General features: G+C 44.3%; 2 protein-coding genes across 2 annotated transcripts in view; both read left to right on the forward strand.

Annotated features, from left to right (window-relative positions):
• The window catches only part of chchd1 (coiled-coil-helix-coiled-coil-helix domain containing 1), a 23,909-nt gene extending 16,088 nt beyond the window's left edge, over positions 1 to 7,821 (forward strand). The window contains exon 4 of the transcript XR_011585268.1: positions 7,807 to 7,821. The gene's annotated coding sequence lies outside the window, so the exon portion shown is untranslated. The remainder of the gene's footprint in view (positions 1 to 7,806) is intronic.
• Positions 1 to 13,926, forward strand: part of LOC139210683 (neurotrypsin) — a 19,189-nt gene extending 5,263 nt beyond the window's left edge. Inside the window, exons 3-14 of the mRNA XM_070840791.1 lie at positions 1,808 to 2,050; positions 2,879 to 3,017; positions 3,795 to 3,970; positions 4,299 to 4,446; positions 4,887 to 5,065; positions 6,035 to 6,176; positions 6,913 to 7,127; positions 7,300 to 7,441; positions 8,558 to 8,836; positions 9,113 to 9,235; positions 9,752 to 10,032; positions 10,883 to 13,926. Coding sequence (XP_070696892.1) covers positions 1,808 to 2,050; positions 2,879 to 3,017; positions 3,795 to 3,970; positions 4,299 to 4,446; positions 4,887 to 5,065; positions 6,035 to 6,176; positions 6,913 to 7,127; positions 7,300 to 7,441; positions 8,558 to 8,836; positions 9,113 to 9,235; positions 9,752 to 10,032; positions 10,883 to 11,202 — 2,387 coding nt within the window. The 3' untranslated portion in view covers positions 11,203 to 13,926. The remainder of the gene's footprint in view (positions 1 to 1,807; positions 2,051 to 2,878; positions 3,018 to 3,794; positions 3,971 to 4,298; positions 4,447 to 4,886; positions 5,066 to 6,034; positions 6,177 to 6,912; positions 7,128 to 7,299; positions 7,442 to 8,557; positions 8,837 to 9,112; positions 9,236 to 9,751; positions 10,033 to 10,882) is intronic.
• Positions 13,927 to 15,524: the final 1,598 nt, after the last annotated feature.

Consider the following 15,524-nt stretch of genomic DNA (forward strand, 5'->3'; position numbering starts at 1 on the left):
ATACAATGGTCATAGGTTGAGAGGATTTGCACGATGTACATATTCTCAGCTTTTATCATAAGCACTGCTCTCTCCCCTCCAGTCATTGCTTGTCTAGTCACAGTAAACCACTGTGCTTTAGTGTTCTAGCAGCAGTCTGTGTGTCTATCCTGTATCCTCCTGACGGTGATCACTGAAGCAGTGGAGTCCTTGTAGATCAACCTGATTTTCCTGCTCCATGCCTAATGGCAGTGGGGCCATTAATGCTACACTGTCTTCATACCTGTCAGACACTTCAGTTGGAGAGAGGATGAGTTGATTGTTGAGGATTTTATGCCTGCAAGCTGTGTTGGCAAGGATCTACGCATGCTTTTGGGTAATTGACTGTAGGATTCTGAGCAAATAGCATCCTGTGTGTTTGCGTGTGCCTGTGTGTGTGTGTATACCAGTCACAGAGCGTCTCACCACGAAGCAGTTTTATAGATCAGTTTATAGACCGTTAGCAGTGCTTCAGGTGTCCTCCCTGCCTCTCTCCCTATCAAACCACCATCTGCCGAGCAGATGAGTGTGTAGTTCATAGAACATTTTACCAATCACCACAGGATCCCAGAAACTTAGGAAGATTTCTGAGACTGCTTCTGATTCCACTGGTGAAGTGTGAAATCCATAGAGAAACAGTCAATTAATTAATCCCAGAGGATGATGTAAGCTCTTAATCATCATGGGACCTCCAACAATGACACAAATGTATAATGAATGTTGCTAATATAAAGGGTCTAGCAAATCACCACTTCAATACAGAGAGGATGAAAAATGTCCTCCCTCAGGCCGTGGTTCCATTTTAGAGGTAGCAGAGAGCAGATGACAGAGAAGGGGAACAACGGTTACATGCACAGAAGCATGACACCCAACATATGGAAAGTCTGAATATGTAGATTGTCTGCTAACAACTGGCACAAAATGGAAATATTAATGTCATCAGAACTGTAATCGAGTGCTTACTCAGGTAGTTGAGTAAATGTATGTAGTTACTAGACAGGATTGAATTTATTGTTGCATGTCACTGCAAGTTGCTAATCTTAGGTTTGTCTGTGGCAGTAGTGTGTCCATTATGTCTGTTAATGACGTCCATTATGCTTGAAGAATAAGAGATATGAAGAATTTATACATGTTATATGCAATTCTGTTTTTCCCAATTTTCACAGAAATGATATCTTTAAACAGAGCAGAGTGGTTTAACCCTTAAGTTTTCCCCTTTTAGGTTGTTATAATCATCGTATTCAACTCTGTGTGACTCTCTGTTCCAGCTCATCATGATAGATAATGTTTAAACTGAGTGATACATTCAAATCAAGACCCGTTGTGTGTATAGCCTCACCGTTCCATCAGAAGGAAATATTCGACATGCCAGCTGCATTATTGTAGGCATTTTTGCTTCAAATGTCAGCGTGAAATAATGTTGGACACTTTGGAGTCTTGGCTAGAATTTAACTCGCGTTCTTTGAATTTGAAGCATGGTGGCTGCACAGCATGACGTTGTAATCAGTGACCCACCAGCATGCCAATGAGGTTTGAGGTTTGGAAGAGTCTGAAACTGAATTGGTGCTCTGTTTAATTCTTCATTGAGACAAAATTGGCTTGTAAAGAGTCTGTTATTTATTTGACTAAACTGACACCAAAGAAACCGGCTTCTTACTGGATCTGGTCTTGTCTATGTTTTTCGTATGCCTCTCTTATACCTTATATCTCATAGTTTGGCTGTTCTTCATGTCATGTGATTTAGTAGGCTAAAGCGTACGACTGACTGAGTGATGGTCTGTGTCTGCAGCTCGGCTCTCCTGCTCCGAAGGCTTCACAGAGTTGGGTTTCTATAATGGCTCAGTTTCCCACACTGACTCAGGCTCTCCCTGCCTGAAGTGGACAGACTTCCCAGACTACATGCGGCAGTACCCGGGCCGAGGCCTGGGGGATCACAGCTTCTGCCGAAACCCAGACCGAGAGGCCGACCCCTGGTGCTTCTTCAGACAGAGCTCCGGTGCTATTGGATGGGCCTACTGTGACTGCCATCAGGGTGAGCCAAGGGGGGGGGTACCAGGAATCTGAGGATGGACGGGTGGATGGATGAGTGGATGGATGGACGAATGGACCGATGGATGGATTGATGGAAGGATGGATAGATGGAAGGATGGATGAATGGATGTATGGATTGATGGAAGGATGGATGGATGGATGGAAGGACGGATTGATGGAAGGATGGATGGATTGATGGAAGGACGGATGGATGGATTGATGGAAGGACGGATGGATGGACGGACGGATGGACAGATGGATGGACAAATGGATGGATGTATAATGGATGGATGTTAATCTGTGATGCGTTGATTTATTTAACACCTGCCATCACAGGGGGTGAGCCTGTTGCAGGGCAGCCTGCCAAGGACTGATCTACATCCTCCACTGGTGCAAGAAGGCATATGGAGCTACTAGTTGGGGGTGTTGGGCAGGGACCAGTAAATGAGTATATTTATATAGTGCTTCTATCCAAAGTGCTTTACAACGTAACGTTTTGCTGCTCATTCCCTCACTTACACACACTCATACACCAACAGCAGCAAGCTGCCATGTAGGGCGCTGGCAGAGCGTGTGACGGCCAATCATGAACATGTCTGTGTGCTTTAGCATGTTTATGACATTTCTTCATCATTTTTCTTCCTTCAGTGCGGTAAGCTCAGCAGAAGAGCCACAGCCCACAGTTTTCTCTTTCTCTTTCCCACATCTGCTTGCATTCCAGTCAGTGCACCAATGACCAATGCACTCATTATTAAAAGCAACCAAACTGTTGTTTCTCAGTGTTTTCCAGAAGGTTTACCTGTTGGAGTTCTTCCTGTGTCATTTGCAGGTGCAGTCAGATTGGTGGGGGGATCATCAGGCAACGGTGGGCGTCTGGAGGTGTATCTGAATGGCCAGTGGGGGGCAGTATGTGACACACACTTGACCAACAATGACGCCACCGTCATATGCAGACAGCTCGGACTGGGGTGAGGGTGTCTGACAGAGACACACATGTTTGTAATGACAGCACACATCAGGACCTGCATGCAACTAACCATCCTGTCTAACCTTCATCCTACACACTCACACATACAGTTCTACAAATAGGCCTCGACCGAGAGACGAAGCTAAGCTAACAGCTGCAGCACTTAGCTTTCCTTTGTCTGCCCCTGACCCACACACCAGGGGGTCTGGCTGCCAAAAGGTGGGAGTCACCATTTGGTTCTCCCAACTTTTGTAGCCCTCCATGCTACATTCCTTTGCCTGTTCACACACACACACACACACACTCCCTATTGTTTAATGGCTAGTCACACTTAGATTGTTTGTATGTATGATTTTGTTATGTTTTAATAAACGTTTTAATCCACATGCTGTCTTCTTTAATAGTGTACAAGAGAAATCCTTCACCTAGCTGTCAATGTGGTAACTGTGGTAGTAGTTATTAAGTTAATTATTAATCATTACACCACATTGATAATTTAGTATTTTATGAGACTGAATCAGTTAAATTGGCTCTTTTTCCTCGTTTATCGAGGTGCCATACTAATCAATATAATTATTAATTGTCTTTGATAGTTATTAATTATTTCTGACAGCCAAATTGCCCCAGAAATGGTGCAAACCCCAACATTTATCGGTGCCCCAGAGTACTGAGCACAACAGGGCCATTCCATCAGTGCTGCTAATGAAGGCATGTCATGTAATGCTTTTAAGGTACGTGTGTTTAAAAGGACCTTTCTGTGTGTCTGCTGTCCGTGCAGTGAGATTGGGACAGCCCTGCAGCATTCCTACTTCGGCCCAGGTTCCATCTTCCACTACGAACGCCTGGGTTGCCGCGGTAATGAGAATTCCATACTGGAGTGCCGCAGCAGGAAGTTTGTCACCAGTGACTGCAACCATGGTAACGAAGCAGGCGTGGTTTGTGCTGAACCTGAAGGTGAGACCAGGGTGACACCACACCTTATTCAGAAGCCAAGTCCACACACATGCATTCATAGGTGAACAGACTAGAGGCACCAAACGAGGCCTCAGCTTACTGTGACATACAGTATCTGTAACAGAGCTGAGTGGACGTCCTGACGACGATTCTTATGACAGTGTCTTTGCTCTGACGTACAGCTGACTGAAATACATGGCTCAGGGGCACACAGGACTAAGAGCACCGCAGAGATCTGGGGTCTGAAATAGTTCCAAAAGCAACACTATGTTTTATAGGGCCGTATGTAATATGTGTCCCATTAGCTCAGAAACCTTTTGTCTCTCAGGCATTGGTATCCCTTTGAGGCTGGTGGGGGGCCTGGAGGACTTTGAGGGCCGTGTCGAGGTGTACCATGATGGCAGGTGGGGAACTATTTGTGACGACCAGTGGGATGACACTGATGCCGAGGTGGTGTGCAGACAGCTGGGTCTGGGGTAAGAAACAAGGGCAAGTGCTGCTGCTACACAAAGAATGTCATTCAAAACCCTCTCAGTTTACATGCATGTTGACTACAGACACAGCTTCATGTACTTACGATGTCTAATGCAGTGGAAGAGGAATTTAGATCCTTTACTTTTCCAGTGTGGCTGAGAATTAAAGGATCATTACTTCATTTTTTATGGGCCATCTCGAGCAGGAACATCTATACGTATTCTCCTGCTGTCTTAAAACTATTCATCGTTCCATTCAGACACCCATATTTGGCATCCTAACACACAGTACACAATTAGATTTTACTTTTTTGTATTGTACAAAGGCATGCTAATTACATTCCCCCTCATATTAATAACATACATATAACACAGACTTTTCTTGGCTGTAATTGACCTCGTGCCACACTTAAATGGTGCTCTTTGTTTGTCCTGATCAACAGGGGTGTGGCCAAGGCGTGGACGTGGGCCCACTTTGGCCAGGGTTTCGGCCCCATCTTGCTGGACAGGGTTCAGTGCACAGGCAACGAACTCTCTCTGGAGGAGTGCCCTCATAACATGTGGGAGCAACACAACTGCGACCACATGGAAGACGCAGGCGTGTCCTGCAACCCATACACAGGTCAGAGCCAAAGAGGGACACACACACACACACACACACTCATATATTCACATTAGACGACACTTAACAACTACCTTGGCCTAAAAATCCACTGCCCTGTCAGTGGGCTAGGGCAGGGTTAGGGTTGGCTGGAATGTTAAGAGGATAAAACCAGTATGATGTACAAAATATATACAATATATTAATAGCTTATATACACAGGAATCATTTAATAACACATATCACTGCAATATCTTGAAGTACTGAGTCAAAGGCAATCAGACTTGCTATAGATTCTTGGAGACATTTCACCTCCCACCTGAAAAGCCTCTTCAGTTCAGACTGACTGGGGGGGGGGTTCCCAGGCGCTCCTTAGGTTTGTCCACCCATTGGGAGTCACTGAGGTCACATGTGGGTTGTTACGGCAACATGCCTGGCACGTACGAGTCACTGCTCTGCACACCTATGACCATTTATATCTGAGACTGAAATATCGCAACTAGTTCACAGCCTTGGTTGGGATTGATTGCCATAAAATCTTGTACAGATGTTTGTGCTCCCCCTGGTATGAATTATAATAACTTAATAACCTCCAGTGCCTCCAGTGTAAGCTTCAGCTGTATTTTGCATTTCGTAGATCCACTGCTGCGTCTTGACCCAAAGACCGGCTCTCCTGTGTTCAGCGGGTGTTCTGTGGCACTGATGTGTAGGCCTGTGCATGCCTTGCTGCATGTTAACAACCTGACAGACGTTAATTGCCTGTCCCTACCAAGCAGTCTTTTCATGAATCTACAGCAAGTTCAGGCGTCTTTGACTGAGTGCGTCTAGATATGGTATGACTTAGATGACTGAGAATACTCCCAGGCACATTATTGTGATCTTAACTGAGCTAAAAGACACCACTAACACCAACACCAAAATTGGATTTGTCTTGCACTCCACTGAGTCTGTGGTCCAGCACAGTCTTAGTGTTTCCCTGTGTGGCTGCAGATGGTGCAGTTCGTCTGGTGGGAGCAGGCAGTCACAGGGAGGGTCGCGTGGAGATTTACCACCAGGGGGAGTGGGGCACGGTGTGTGATGACAACTGGACTGAGCTCAACGCCCAGGTAGTATGCAGACAGCTGGGCTTCAGGTCAGTGCATCACTACATCAGAGTCACTATGGAACACCTCTGTGCCTCTGGAGCCTGTGCACCACCCTGGGATTTTACATACATCTAAATTAGGGATGAACGGCCATGTGCCATTATGTTTGCGAGTGATCATTCTTGCTTGATCATTAAGTACTCAAGGACACGTTGGTTTGCTTTGAGCCTCAACATTCCATCACTGCTGTGGAGGCACAGAAACAGGAAGTTGGACAGACAGACATCACAATCTCTCAACATCACAATCAACAAATCTCACTGGTTTGATGATTCCATATCTTTTTATGAGCTGATTTACTGAATCCGTCTGTAGAGGTTGGTTAGAATGAGAACATGTTGATACAAAGTGGCACATGGTTGCATATCTCTGATCAAATAAACACTTGACATTGTTTATTACTGACTTCTGAATATAAATAATGGCGCAGGGTAAACTTCCTCACATTGTACAAGGTGGTTTCATAATAACTAATAGTGTGCATGAGGCTTTAAATCCACAGATAATGTAATTTGCATCCTTCAAATTGCAGAAAAGCATTACAAATTGAATCAACTGAATGTGCAATGACACTATTTCTGTAACTGAAATAACCATTCAGCTAATAGGGGGATTTGCACAGAAGTGTTTCTCACAGTTTTGGTGATGTTCTGTTGTTCTGTATGCCTTTAAAACGACTGTTAATAGAGGGAAAAATGTTCTGTAATCGTGCTGTGTCTGCAGCGGCCAAGCAGAGGTGGCTCCTGACGGAGTGTATGAAGAAGGTAGTGGGCTGATCCTGCTGGACGAGGTGCAGTGTCAGGGAACAGAGCCCGGTTTACTGGCCTGCGCCCACTCTGAGTGGGGCCAACATGACTGCTCCCACAGTGAGGATGTAGGTGTCCGCTGTGAGAGGAGAGGGGATGCCAGTGAGATACCAGGCCTGTCGCCTCCTGCTGGTTGGTACACACACTGGTGGCTTGTGTAGGTAGTTACTGTACCTGCAGATGAATTGTTTATGGGTCACCGTAGCTCAGGATATGCCAAAACGTGGAAGGATTTGAAAACCTCAAGACACCACTTATCAGCACCTCATTAATCACACGTTTTTCCCTGAATGTTTGTTTGCAGGCCCTTTGGTGCGTCTGGTTGCTGGAGAGAGCAGGAAGGAGGGCAGAGTGGAGGTCTTCATTAAAGGCCAGTGGGGAAGCGTATGTGATGATGGCTGGAATGACGTCAGTGCCGCTGTAGTTTGCAGACAGCTGGGATTCACGTTAGTATGGTTACATTTCCTCTGATTGTTTTGCCTAAAAAGCTGGACAAAAGCGTGTGGAGTTTCCAGAGTAGCTTGGTCAGAAAATGCCAAGACCTTTTTCTCTGTGACTCGACCTCTACGACAGAACATCTTCTGATGACGTGTGTGCATGAACCAGTGTGTGGAGCAGGGGAATTCAATTCAGATTCAAAGGAGTCCAGTCAGAGAACATTGTAATGTCTAACCTTTGTTATGATTCAGGGTCATATGCACTCAGCTGTCAGTTTTTATTAGGTCCACCTATCTAAGACTAGTGCTGTCTAAACCGACAGCTCAGCCATAAATCCTGTATAGTTGGTGTAGAAACTGGCACAGAGGTGGAGATTCATCTGGACATGGAGGGTGGAGTTTGTGGTGCTGTTGAACTGTATGGCATTGCACAAAGAGGTTTCTCTGTTATTTAGCCAAGCCTTGTTGATATAAATGGGGTGGAACAAATAGACACACCTCCCAGTAGTACAGGAGTAGTACAGACCAGACCAGATCATCCAGAATGAGCACGCAGGTGAATATCGTCAAGACGGATACTTCTACACATTCTGGTCATGCTGGGAACTGATTTTTGAATGTTTTAAGCTGCAGTTCTGTCCGCATCTTAATTATTGTACCTTTAAGATACTCAAGATGATACATAAGCTGGTTCTATTAAAATTCAATTAACTCATATTTTGTCCTTTTGCTTTAAACAGCCCGCCACCCAGATCAACAGATACACCCACAGTAAAAGCTGTTATTTCAGCAGACATTTTCAATTGTCAGTTGTTTCAAAGGCCAGCTGGGTGTTTTATCAGGGTGGAGAAAATCAAATTTAGTTCTGAAAATATGAAATGTCCTAATGTCCTAATTTCATACAATTTCAACCCCAGAATGTGTTCTGAAGAAACGGATGATTTATAACACAAGAAGTTTTTGTTGTATGAAGAAAGTTTGTACAGTAGTAAAAGTGCACAGCAGACAAAATAGCATGCATGTACTGGAAATAAAAAAAAACATATATGCAGAAACATGTAATCTATGTATTCAGAGCAAAAAGGACCAAATGATAATGATGCTGATTGTGTGCTGCCCTTCCAGCGGTGTGGCTAAAGGTCGATCCATGGCGTACTTTGGCGAGGGTCGAGGTCCCATCCATTTGGACAATGTTCAGTGCTCGGGCACTGAGACGTCTTTAGGCCAGTGTCCAGCTGTGGATCAGGATGGCCACGACTGTCGCCACAGTGAGGATGCAGGCGTCATCTGTGACTACACCCTGGATCCTGTGGGAGACGGGGTCATGGCCATGCAGACCTGCGGTCTGAGACTCAATAACCAGCGTCGTCGACGCAGGATCATAGGAGGAGATAAGTCACTGAGGTTAGCATCCACAGAACTCACTGTGGCTCCAGTGGAATGTATGTAAATGACACACAGAAATATCAGAGCTTAGTTTGATTCACCGTCTCCTGTTCAGCCATGGAACGCCAACACAGCTGTTATTACAGTAGAAATACTGACAGAGAATAACTACTTCACTGTACTGTATGTATACAGAAATAGGTGTGTGTGTGTGTGTGTGTGTGTGTGTGTGTGTGTGCTCGGTTGTCCAGACCAGTCAGTGGAATTATGAGACCTCTGTGTATGTGATTTCAGGGGTGAGTGGCCCTGGCAGGTGTCTCTCTGGCTTAAGTCTCAGTCTAAAGGCAACCATCCTCTGTGTGGAGCGTCGCTCATCAACCCCTGCTGGGTCATCACTGCTGCCCACTGCTTCAAGAGGTGGGAGACAGCTCCCTCTAGTGGTTATCATTGGAAACATTACGCCGGTCAGAAACATGATGCTTCCCTCCAGCTGGTGTCACACAGTCTCTGTATGAGTGATGCCACTGTAACATTTATGTTTCTGATACCACAAATCTTGGCAGGATTTATGATCTGCCCACTCTGCAAACCGTTAAATGTCTTTCGTTGTGTTTTATTTTGAAACTTGTGATTTTTCTTGGTAAATTTCACACACACACAATCAAATAGGTAGTCAGGTCTGAGAGTCACTCAAATGATGGAAATGAGAAGATTGGATTTGTAATCATGTTTAAGTAATTACCTTTACGTTTAGGCAGTGTTCTATTATTTATTTTCATCTTTTTTTCTGTTCCATTCGATGGTGTTTAAATGTTGTGTACTTTCCTCCTGAGCTGCAGTAACACTACTGTGTGTGCTATTCATTATGGGCTGCACATGAAACTATATGCATTTATTAAGATCATTATTTCCAGTTTGTCTTTGCCCTTCCAGATTTGGCAGAGACCCGAGCCGCTACGTGCTGCGCTTGGGTGATTACCACACCGAGGAGCAGGATGACTTTGAGCGCACCTTGTCCCCTGAACGCATTGTGATCCACAGAAAGTACCACAGTCAGGGATGGGAGCACGACATCGCTCTGCTGCGGCTCAGAGGCACAGAGGGCAACTGTGTGGCATTCAACCCCCACACTGGTGCAGTGTGTCTGCCAGAGCCAGGGAACAAGTGGGAGAAGAGACCTGCTGCCTGTGTAATCACCGGATGGGGCATCACAGGTAACTGTAGTTCGCAGTGTCCTCAAAGTCATCAACTGACTGGTGAATGTCACTTCCTGTTGTCTGTCTGTCTGTCTGTCTAAACATTTAAAACCATAAAAATCAACACTGACTGAAACCACAGACAGAAAACACTGACCAGTCAGTATTTAACTGTCTGATGAGCACAAAGCCAACAGGCAGTACATAAGACCCTGGTCTCTGGGGTCAAAGGCAGGACAGGACCTTTGAGATGCTGCGAGCACTTGGTGACAAAAGCATTGCATTCATCCCAGCTATATTATACTGTTAGTGACAATACATATAGATTTATATATATATAAGGAATAAATGTCTCCAAACCAGGCAAGTAAAACTAAAAGAAAATGTTTTGTTTGTTTTATGAAGTGTTTGGCTATCAGCAAACATACCTTTAACAGCATGCATATACCCACAGCTCATGTCTAGTTCTTCAGGGGCATCACAGGTATGAGTGCACTGATGCTGCGTTCACCTGGACTCAGGCAGACGGTAGACACTGAACCAGGTATCATCTTTTAGCAGCTGGAACTGTAGACGGCATTGCTGTCCAAATATCTGACATTATTGCAGTCATCCACAACGGCATTACAAGCAGATGTTACATAGCTCCCTCACACAAGGACCAAACATGCAAGAATGCAGAGTGTTCTCTATAATACTATATTATAATAATGCAATGCATACATCAAGACATCGCCATAGCAACATATGGTCATGCCTTTTTGCCATTCCATCGACAAGCAGTCCTGCTTGTTAGTGTTTAGCCTGGATCCATGTGGAGGCAGCATCACCAGTCTTGTGTTTTGTCCCGTCTGCTTCCTGCCGTCAGACTCGGAGTACTCCCGGACTCTGCTGCAGGCCTGGGTCCCCCTGCTTCCAGCCTGGAAGTGTAAGAAGCGATATGGCACCCGTTTCACCAGCCGCATGCTTTGCGCCGGGAGCCTCTCAGAGCGCCACCGTGTGGACAGTTGCCAGGGTGACAGCGGGGGTCCACTGGTTTGCCAGGGGGAGGGGGGGCGTTGGGTGCTGACAGGAGTCATCTCCTGGGGTCACGGCTGCGGTGACCCCTCTTTCCCCGGTGCCTACACGCGTGTTAGCAGGTTCCTGCGATGGATTGACAAGGTCATCAACAAACCCTACAAGAACTAATGGTGGAGAAGAACACTGAGTGACAGAGTCCAACTGGCCTCAGGACTGGTGGCAGAGGGGTGTGTGTTGGTAAGAATCAAGCCTGCTGCTGATGATCCGTGTTCCTGGACTCCAGCGAGCTGCTCAGATCTAAAGGACATTGTTTATTACTGTCACAGTGTGAACCAATGCCAAGTGTCCCCAACATCACAGTTGTGTCATAACACGATTGGAACCATGATGAGTGATTAGTCCACAGCTGCTGCAGTTTTGATGTTTGCCCAAACTGCAGTATGTGCCTTTTTCTTGCACATCTTCATACAAGTAGCTTCTTCTTCCTCTTTCATTCTGATCTCACAAACGGATGTTCACAGCTGAAAAAAAACACACGTCAGTTCAATTCAGAACTGAGTGGATCCATGAAGACTTCTACTGGGCTCAGTTAGATAGCGCTGCACTGCACCAAATACACTGAGGTCACCTGGAAATGATCTCATGCAGGCCAGAGTCAGTGAAGGGCTGGAGTCAGGAATGGAGAAAAAACTAATTCCTTAAAGGAATGATGTGTCTTATAGAAGTGAATTTGTGCATCCAACATTTCATTTGTTTTATTAACATTCCAAGTTCGCATGTGAATCAAAAGCACTAGTCAATCATTACTCGTTATGACTAGAACCATTAATGACATCCGTGTCACTAAATGTATTTCTGTTTGCTAAAACAGAACTAAACAGGTCTGTAGCAGAACATTCAGTGTCAGGCAGCTGGGAGCTGATATTGTGCTTACAAGCTGGCTAATCTGACATGAATCTGTATTTATTCTTGGAATACTCTACACGTGCATGTGTACAGCAGCGGTGTGTACTACAAGGTATGATTTTTTTCTCTGTTCTGTTCTACATTTGCCAATGCAGTTTTCATTTTAAGTTATTTTGAAAAAAAAAATTTAACTTTGTTGAGCTGTATTTATTGAACTAATGTTCATTTTTACATGGTCACATAAGAGAAATACAAACATTGCTGGAAGTAACAACGTTTCTGGAAATGTAATATAAAGTATGTCATCTAGAGAACGAGCCTTTAGTCACAGATCCAGACTGACACCATTCACTAAAACACTTTAAATCACACACAGCCAGTTGCTATCAAAGCACCAAACATTCCTCCATACACTGGTAATGTAGCGCGTTACAAAAGTAAGGCCAAAGCTACGCCTACTGTAACAAATATTATCCGTCATTGCTCAGTAGTAGTAATATTTCATTTACCATGTCAAAGTAACACGTTACCATGGTGACCTGGGAAAGGTCCTGCGAGTGGATCCTCCCAAACCATCCACTCTGAGTTGACCCCCCCAGACAGACAGTGGACAGGTGGACCCCACCTGTGTCCCTCCCAATGGCTGCAAGTCCTCTTCAGCTCTGCCTTAAGGCAGGTCTCCTAGTTGACTACTGGTGCCTGTATGTGGCCCACGCTTTGGCTCCACCACGCAGGTAACCTGTCTTTTCACCAGCTACAGCTGCAGCGCACATACAGCGAGCAGGCGGTCAGCTTTGGTTTTCAGGTTGTGTTTTTGGACCCAGCGCAGTGCTGTGAGACGGTGATCATGGTGATCACTGTCATTCACTCTGCTATTTCTGAATCAATTAGTAATAATAGAAACTCTGACACCAAACTGCTGTTAAGCTCATTGTCAGTCTTTAAGTCATTCAGTTCCTGTATGTGGATAGTGTTGTTAAAAAGCAGACACTTAATGAAAGGCCCCGCACACCTCATCCAACAAACAATATTGAAGGTCCCATATTATGTAAAATGCACTTTTTAATGTCTTTTCAACATTCAGCAGGCTGACTGTCCCTGCCTACTCTAAACCTGAGTCCACCTGGCTGTCCTCCATTGTTGTTTCCTCCCTAATGCTTAAAAAAAGATGGAGGAGGTGGGAGATTATTCTGCTCTTTTTAAACAGAGTGTTCAGGCTCTGGAAACAGCTGCAGCGGCCGTGTCTGGAGGAGGAACACAGTAAACCATGTAAACCTGTTCTAGCAGGACCTCCACATACCAGTATGGACCTGGCCAACACTGTTTGGTAACCTGGTACACCTAAATACACCTAAACCTGCATTACACCTCAGTTAAAAAAGAAATGATCCAGTAAGTTCATTTGTGGAGAGCTCATATGAAACCGCTGCAGCATTTACACCAAGCAGATGTCTCGTCTCTCAAATCCACACACTTCACAGCAGCAGAGAACAGCCCGAGCAAGCACGTCCCGTTTCCCTTTCAACACATAACGAATGACTGAGCAACCTTTTCTAACAGAAGACTCATTAGCATCTGTTAAACACTGCCTGCTCATGATTTTCTACGACAGTCAAATTAGTCATTTGGTATGCAGAGAACTAACATCTAGTCCATTAGCACTTTATTTTGGCTTAGTCTAATGAAAGCCAAGTTGAACATAGCAGATTTGGGATGTTTCCTGTCCACAGGGTCAATAAAGGGTCAACAAGTAATGAAAATGCATGTCCTTCAGCTTTGCCCTCTGGTCATTTACTAAGGAGACTGGAACTCACCAATCTGTCACATTTTGACTTAACAAGTGTCTGCTGTTTAACAGAAGACTCTAACAGAAGGTGTTGTAAACAGAGGAGACTGACAGAGGAGGAGGGAACTTTCTCAGCTAATAAATATTAACGTATATTCACGAAGACTTCACGTTCTTGTCAGAATAAACAGTTGAAATTTGTCCTGGATTTTGCTCAGAATTCAATGTCCACTGGAGATTCTTGATCACCTGATTAATTAAACAGATATAAAATACTGTAAAAAAGCAGTAATTAACTGGCAGCAGCTTTGCCTGCAAAGGTCTGTACACTTGTACTGTATTTTAGAATGACAGTGTGTGTCTAGAAATAAATGTGCACTTTATCACTGTATTCTTCTCAATTTACAACACAAAACTGGTCATAGTTTCATCAGTAAATGACTGTACATTTACAGTATGGAGACTGTATTTGAATCCTGTCCTGTATTTAATGGCATTAAAGAATCTTACTGCATTACTACCACTACTAATAATAATGATGATGATAATAAATGACAAAGGCCATTAAAACTGGAGTTCCAAGAGACACTGGAGTTTTAGTCAATGAGTGAGTGAGTGAGTGCATGTTTGAATGAGTGGCTGGGTGAGCTTGTGTGTGTGTGTGTGTGTGTGTGTGTGTGTGTGTGTGAAGCCACAGAGCTTCTTGATGAGTGTGCAGACATACAGATTTACTGATGTTGCCTTCTTTTTGACCGTCCTCCCACTCTTCTTGCTTTGCACCTTGTCATGGTCACTGCAGCCTCTGAAAGACAATGCAGAACAACAAAAACATTTTTCTGTCATCAATCTATGAATGCGTCATATCAAGCAAGAGCCTGCTCAGTACGAAGTAGTGGTGCAGAATATTGGACCATATCATTGTCACTTTTCACAGGGTCACCGGGTATCAGTCCACAGCCATGATCAAGTTAAAACAATGATGGATAAGACATAAGTACACTACACTACACTCTACACTATAAGTAGAGGCAGCAACAATCTTTGTAGTTCTTGTATCCGACCACCAGTGCTTATCTGCAGGTTATTGGACAATAGGATGTGTGAGGAAAAGCCAAGTCAAGCTGTGTGGGACAGTGTATGTGAAAATGTGAATGAATTCCAGGATACTGTTCCTTGTTCCATGTTCCTTCACACTTACCTCTTCTTCTGTGCTCATCATCCATCGCTGGCTCCTCTGTGTCTCTGGACCTGTAAAAAGAATTACACATTGGAAACATTTAACACAAGTGGCAAAAATAATGACATCAGTTTTCTGACTGATTATGTTCCAGTGACAAAGAATGGCAAGTCAGTTACTGAAACTGTGGGTCAGATGATATAAGAAGGAAAAGTATTGCTTTCTAGGATACATGACAGTGAAACTGTAAAGCAATCAACATTAGATAGTATTGTTTTTATTTGTTTTGGCCGCTTTTTATTGCTCTGTATTGTTGACAGTTATGAATAATTTAGATCCTAATTGCTTTTTAAACTCATTCAAGTTAAAGGTCCCATATTTGATAGTTCATATCCCCTGGCCTTGTTCTGAGAATGCCTTTGGATGCTGTTAAGAGTACAGTTACTTTAGAGGCCAGGAAAAGGGAACCCTAACACTTACAGTCAGGTCCATAATATTTGGACATTGACACGATTCTCAGCATTTTGGCTCTGTTTGAAATGAAACAATCAAGATGTGCTTTAAGTGCACACTTTCAGCTTTAATTTGAGGGTATTTACATCCAAATCAGGTGAACGGTGT

This window comes from Pempheris klunzingeri, chromosome 12 (genome assembly GCF_042242105.1).
Source record: "Pempheris klunzingeri isolate RE-2024b chromosome 12, fPemKlu1.hap1, whole genome shotgun sequence".
Lineage (NCBI taxonomy): Eukaryota > Metazoa > Chordata > Actinopteri > Acropomatiformes > Pempheridae > Pempheris > Pempheris klunzingeri.